Below are 6,772 nucleotides of genomic sequence, written 5' to 3'. Positions count from 1 at the left end.
TATATACACACACACACACACACACACACAGAGTTCCCCTACAAATTCATACCAGACCGTTTAGGCGTTTGATTTTAAGGGGGACCCCAATGGCTGAAAACAGGGGGTTGGGGGAGGAATGCAGTCCCCCCTAAAATTCCATACCAGACCCTTAATCCTAGCAGTGGCCTGGCAAGAAAGGGAGAGGCGAAAGAGCCGACACCCAAATGTCCCCACCCTGTGAATGAGTAGAGGGTATTTGATATCCCTATTCATTCATCAAAAAGTCCACAAAAAAAGTAAATAAAAACACCTTGAATAAATCCTTTCATTGAACAAAAAAACAAAAGTAATTTTTCGACAAATCACGATGAATCACGATGAACGGTGCCCGCCGACTCGTCGAAATAAAAAAAGTGAAAAAAAATGACAGGTCCGGCCCAAAGGTCACAACTCGCTCCTCCAATTTGTTTACATTTGGCCTGGACCTGTCATTTTGCGGTGGCAGAGGACGAGTCGTTGTGCATCGTTCATCATGATTGACGAGGATCTATATTGCTGGATATTAAAGGACTTTTTTGCAAGGTGTTGTGTTTTTATTTACTTTTTGGGGAATGAGTAGGGGTACCAACTACATCTTCAAAAGGGGGGCAGCATCTAGGTGCCCCCTTTATAAAAGGGGGCACCCAGATGCAGATGAGCCCCCCACTGCCCACAGACCCCCACAACCACCGGGCAAGGGTTGTGGGAAAGAGGCCCTTGTCCTCACTGGCATGGGTGCCCATGGGTCCTCCACTGGAAAAGCACCCTCCCAATGTTGAGGGCATGTGGTATGGTGCAGGGAGGCGCTTTGGCTGTTTGTTCGGATTTGCCAAGCCGAAGCACGTGTGTTTGGCTCAGCTGTGTGCTTCGGCTGCCTTCGAGATTGAGATAGTTATTGAGAATAGCGCATACAGCAGCACCTTCGGTTCGGCTGAATCGAAGGGTTGCTGCAGCCGAAGCAAGCCGAAGGATTGTCTGAACTCTTTAGTGAATAACTTTAATACAAATTAGCTAACTAAACATAAGATTGTAGCCCATCACGGGAGTGAGCTTTAGATGGTGGCTACTTCACAACACACACAAGGACCATGGGGAACAATAGTAGCCAACCCCCAAAAAGCAGGACAATGTCAGCATGAATTCAGAGATGATTTGAGGATCTGCAGCTGAGTGATACACAAATAAGATACATTTGTATCAGTTAAGTTACTTTATTTTAACTCGTGAGTTATTGTCACTTTAAAAATGTGCCACTTTCCTTTATCTCTGTCTGAGGTAATAAATACCTCCCGCTGTTACAATTGTACATTACTTTGCATGCTAAGGGTCTCAAACTAGGTTAGCTTTAAATGTTAGTATGGGTGCTGAACTGTTATGTGTGCATTACAGTAAACAAAAGCAGCATTTCAGTACCTGACACTATCAATGCATGCCCAGTACACATAAATTGTGGAGAACACCCATTTATAGCTTTTAGGTATGCAAGCAGATGCCTTTTCGAAGTTAATGAATGTATTTTCACTGCAGCTGTGAATGTAGTAAGAAAAGGTACAAAGGTGAAATTGCTTTAACATCAGTCACTCAAAAAAAAAAAAATGATCTTGTAAATACCACAGTTATCACTACTTAAAGCAAAGGAGCAACTGGACAGTTGCTCCTTTGCTTTAAGTAGCGATACTTACTTACAGTTTGGACAGCCTTAATAATAAAGGCAGACTCCATTCTGGGAAAAACATCACCAGAAAACCTATATCACCAAGTTATTTTTTTTGTATCTTTAATTACAGAAGATCCTGCTTCAAAGAGTAAAATCCAGATGGGGTGTAGGTCCACGACCATACTGACCATACTGAATTTCATTGTTTGCAATAGTTACTGTGTTTCCAAAACACACAAAAGCAGTATCAGTTTGCACACAGCATTCTGTTTCAGTCCAAAAACTCAGTTGATCCTATCCTTCCAAACAATGATGTTCTCATTGAAGGATGATCAGTATATTGATGATTTACCTATACTTTCCACTCCCAAGTCCAATTAAAATGGACAATTCTTTATGACATTTTCACAAGTAGTTTCCATATTGCACACACCTTAGTAGTTCCAAAAAGCTCTTCCTTTATGTGTCCTCCTCCGAATTCCTTTTTCACAGTGGCTCTAGTTGCAGCATACAACATTTTTTGTCTTACCTAAAAAAGAAAAAAAAAAGCATTTATCACAATATTAACCTCTTGCTGTCCGCCCGTAGTAAAAAAACGGACGGACGGCACTGCTACATCTGCGGGTTGCCAGACGGCAATTTTTTTCTGCTACTGCATTTTGCTGCAGTGTTACATATCACCACGAACGTCGGAGTGTGAGCAATAATTTTAGGGCCATTAATCACTGAAAACACTAAACTGATGAGCAGTAAAAGCGTTTAAAGCGTCGCCTATGTCCAATTTTCGGTGTGGTAGTTTTTTGCGATTTGCGGGCGCACGCAATTTTAAGGCTTGACATGTTTGGTGTCTATTTACCCGACGTGACCCCGTCTTTTATATTTGACCAAAAATATGGGTAAGAATAAATGTTTTTTAACATAATGTAGGAAAAAAATAAAAATTCCGATTTATACGTTTTTTTTTTTTTTTTACTGTATAATGAAAAAAAGTAACCTCCCCAGTGGGGATTATATACCACCAAAAGAAAGCTCTATCTGTCCCTAAAAAATGTTAACATAAATTGCAAGGCTATAGTCCGGTCATGCTGACTGGTGAGATACCCTAACATTTTTCAAGCCCTGAAAATAGGTCTAACTAATGCCATAACCCACACTACACTATATCATAACATAAACTCTGTATTGACTTCATATTTAAAGGAGAACTATGAGGTGAGTGCTTTTCACTCACCTCATAGTTCTAGCCGACCTGTGACAATGAGACTGTCACAGGTCGGCTCAGTAGATCGGGAGGTGAGCGAACACATACCGGCGTTCGCTCACCTCTCGATCCTGTCACGGCTCTCTGCCGTGACAGGGGAGGGGCTGGATTCCCCCCTCCCCGCTCCGATCCTCCAGCGCTGACTGGCGGAACGGACGGGGGAGGGAGCGGGTACAGCTGGCTCTGCCTCTAGATAGGCAGAGCCAGCTGTCACTCAAGCAGCTGGGCGGATCCAGACATAATTGTCGGGATCCGCTTCAGCAGCGGGATCTCAGTATACCGCAAGCTGTAGCTCGCGGTATACTGAGCTTAGGGTGACGAGAGGACGCTAGTTTGTGTCCTCCCGTTACCCTAAGGAGAACTATGGGGAAAAGCCCTGACCCCATAGTTCTCCTTTAATATTGAAATGCAATAATCAAAAACAAATTAAGACAAATAGGCACACAATCATTTCCGGGATAATACATGCTGTGACCCCTGCTGTAGAGGCTCTATAAGCCAGCAGATCATTGCCAGCCAAAAAAAAGGTGGGCCAATTGACTGGCAGAAGAAAATGAAAACGTGGCAAGCCAAATTTAAAATCCAAAGCACACAGGGAGATCCTACAAATCATTAGAAATTGTTTCTTTTTTTTTTTTTATTTGCGGTATACTGACACTTCAAGCAATATAAAATGGTGTCCTACAAATTATTTTACTTACAAAAGTTGCATGGAAAAGGGTACATGCAACATTTGTGGATTTTTTGTTTGTTTACTTTTTTTTGCTTGGCATCCAACTTTTAAATATTATTGAAAGGGAAGTGGCCATAAAACATGAAGGAACAATAAAATAATATTGATTAGAAAATAAAACCTGTGTGCGATTAGTAATTTGGCATGTACAGTAGGAACCCAATATGATGGTCAATTAGACCAGCAAATGCACTATATAATATGATGGGGCGGTATTCAACTAACCAGAACTCTCATCTAACCAGAAAAAAAATCCTGTGTACTCACTGTTCTGCGGCATGCATTATCCTGGAAATGATTGCGTGTCCATTTGTCTTAATTTGCTTTTGATTACTGCATTTCAATATTAATATAGTCAATACAGAGTTTATGTTACGATATGGTATAGTATGGGGTATGGCATTAAATAGACCTATTTTTAATAGTAACTCACAAGCAACCAAAAACTACATTTATCGGGAATCTACCAATCCCAGTAACGGGGAGTTTACTGTAATTAGCATGTTTTTAGATTAGGTTTTATTGCATGTAAATTAATATTTATTTATTTTAAATCTTTTTCGAGTACCTGGTATAACCTTCTCTGTGGAGTATCCACTGTGATGTGGTGATGATATCAAGATTTTACAATTGTGGTTGCATGTGTGAAACTAAACCTAGCCTTACATATTTGTAAATTAAATTCCTAGATGATCCTTTTTTCTAGCCTTAGACCCCATTCACACTGTCCCGCTGTGATAATGCATGTTATGCATGTTGGTATAATATGGTGCCAATCTTTCTGGAGGGCATCCCAACACACCTTCCCAATGCACTTGTGTTGCAGCAAAACATGCAGCAACACACTAACATGTATTGATGTGGGTTGCAGAAGATGCTGCATGCCCCTTTTTTGGTGTGTTAGGCAGCCTATTCAAAATAATGGGGGCTACAGCCAGATAAATAATCACAAGTGATGCTTATAATTGTGAACATTGCCAGCCTGACATGATCCTTAGTACACAGAGAGTTTTTCCAGCCCATTCTTAAATTTACACAACCACCAAGCATATTCTTCCATTTTGCAGAATTAACGGGAGGATTGGTTTGGTAGCTGCAGACAACAGTTCCAACACTGACAACTAAAACCTGTAGATCTCCAACAGGGATTAAAAAGAGATCAGATGTGAGCATTTGAGGCACTGCATGGTGGGACATATTCATTTGTTAGAAATGTGTCTAGCACGGCTCTGTACCAACACATCATATATGCAAGTCCTCTTGTCTAACAATTCTGTAAACGCGATCGATGTTTCTTTTAGCTCTAGTAAGTATTGAGCCATTCACCTTGGTATATATAACTGCAACAGACACCAGAGAGCGCTGGGAATGTCAGGAAAACATTCTAATCTCCCCTAATAGTCTTTTAATCTTCTCTGGTAAATGTATTTTATCTTACTCCTTATATATAGCCAACATTCCCCCAGCACTGTTAATACCAAATTCAGTTAAGTCAGCTGTGGCCTGCACTTACATGAGAGTAGTCTGGTGACCAGGCAATGAAGACCCATTCGTAGCCCTGTGCATTTTGGGTGTCCAAACGATATAAAATATAACATGGATGCTTATCATCTAAAATTGGCAAAACAAAGGCGTCGTAGTCTTCGTCCCAAGAGCTTCCTGGCTTTTCACGGACACTCACAGTCAATTGTTCTATTAGTAAAAAGAAAAAAAAAAGAAAATAAATAATTTACAAGGAGACTAGCAATCTACTATGTTTCTGACTGACACCACTGCTAAGCATGGAATTCAGGTAGAGGAGATATGCAAAATGTCATGCAATTAATATATGTGCACATAGTTGATAATTTAGCTACACGGGAAAAAATACAAAAGACGGAAACTGCTCCCTAGGCAGTTTATAGAAATGATATCTAGAATCTTAAAGGCACCTTCTGAAATGTTTAGTAACAGCAATCTATAAACAGATACTTCTAGGCCGGATTTTTTTTTCTTTGCATACCTTATATTTCTTTTCATCCCCACTCTTTTCACAGTGCCCATTTTTACTAAGGGCAGAGGTATCCATCTCCCTTTACTTCCTGGAACTCTGGCACATGTGACCAGGACATGTGACCATGCATATCATCTCAGGGGAAAAATACCTGAGATCTCGCGAGACTCTGCAGTTTACATATGAGATTTCCCAGCAATGAACTGTGATGTAACCTTCCCAGGATGCATCTCTTAGGCAAGGGCTACATCACTAATGCCCAAGAGGACCAGGAAGTGGAAAACAGTAATTGTAAGATAAGAATATGTTTATTGAACGAATGTAAGATGAAGATGCAGAGCTGCACACCAATGTGATTTTTAGTGAAAGAAGGTAAGCACTCATTCACACGAGAAACGGCCGGGCCGTACAGATCCGTGCTGCGTGCACGGCCGTATCGGGCAGCTCCCGGGAAGGACAGGTGCTGCATGTGATTTGTACGCAGCAGCCTGTCCTCTATGGGAATACGTGGCCGTACGCAGCCCTATGCTCACCCGACCGGCACGCCTGTGTGGGTGTCCGTACCCATATGCTGACAGGATGGATCCTGTCTGCGTCTGAGCAGGGACACCCGTACAGATGTGCAGGTCGGGTGAGTGTAGGGTGGCGTATGGCCGTGTACTCCGATAGAGATGGACAGGCTGCTGCGTGTAATCACACACATCACCTGTCCTTCCCGGGAGCTGCCCAAAACGGCCCTGCACGCAGCACGTATCTGTACGGCCCAGCCGTTTCTAGTGTGATTGAGGGCTAAAGGTATGTTTAAAGCAAATACTCTACTCAACTTTTGATAGAGTAGGGAATGGAAACTCTATAATGTAGGTAATTGATACTCACTGGTAATGTGAGTATAACTGGGGCAGGGGGCCTTTAGAAACACACTGTAACTTTACCCTGAAAGGTCATTGTGACAGTGTCTCTAACCTCCTGTTCTGTAGATATAAAAGCAAGTGAAAGGACATCAAGTCACCAGGACAAAAAGAGTGGGGGAATATTCCAAGTGGATATATAGACAGTATTACAAACCTAACAAAAGCACTAACCCTTTCCTACTTTTTCCATAGCTAA

At 41.7% G+C, this 6,772-nt stretch overlaps 1 protein-coding gene across 1 annotated transcript in view; it reads right to left on the bottom strand.

Moving 5' to 3' along the window:
- The window catches only part of TWF1 (twinfilin actin binding protein 1), a 35,105-nt gene that overhangs the window by 8,038 nt on the left and 20,295 nt on the right, over positions 1 to 6,772 (bottom strand). Inside the window, exons 6-7 of the mRNA XM_018559479.1 lie at positions 5,186 to 5,364; positions 2,112 to 2,207 (exon numbers count right to left, since the gene is read on the bottom strand). Coding sequence (XP_018414981.1) covers positions 2,112 to 2,207; positions 5,186 to 5,364 — 275 coding nt within the window. The remainder of the gene's footprint in view (positions 1 to 2,111; positions 2,208 to 5,185; positions 5,365 to 6,772) is intronic.

The sequence above is a fragment of the Nanorana parkeri genome, unplaced genomic scaffold, assembly GCF_000935625.1.
Source record: "Nanorana parkeri isolate BGI_ZX_2015 unplaced genomic scaffold, ASM93562v1 scaffold399, whole genome shotgun sequence".
NCBI classification, from domain to species: domain Eukaryota; kingdom Metazoa; phylum Chordata; class Amphibia; order Anura; family Dicroglossidae; genus Nanorana; species Nanorana parkeri.
The sequence above is the reverse complement of the archived record's forward strand: the minus strand, read 5'-3'. Positions and strand labels throughout refer to the sequence as shown.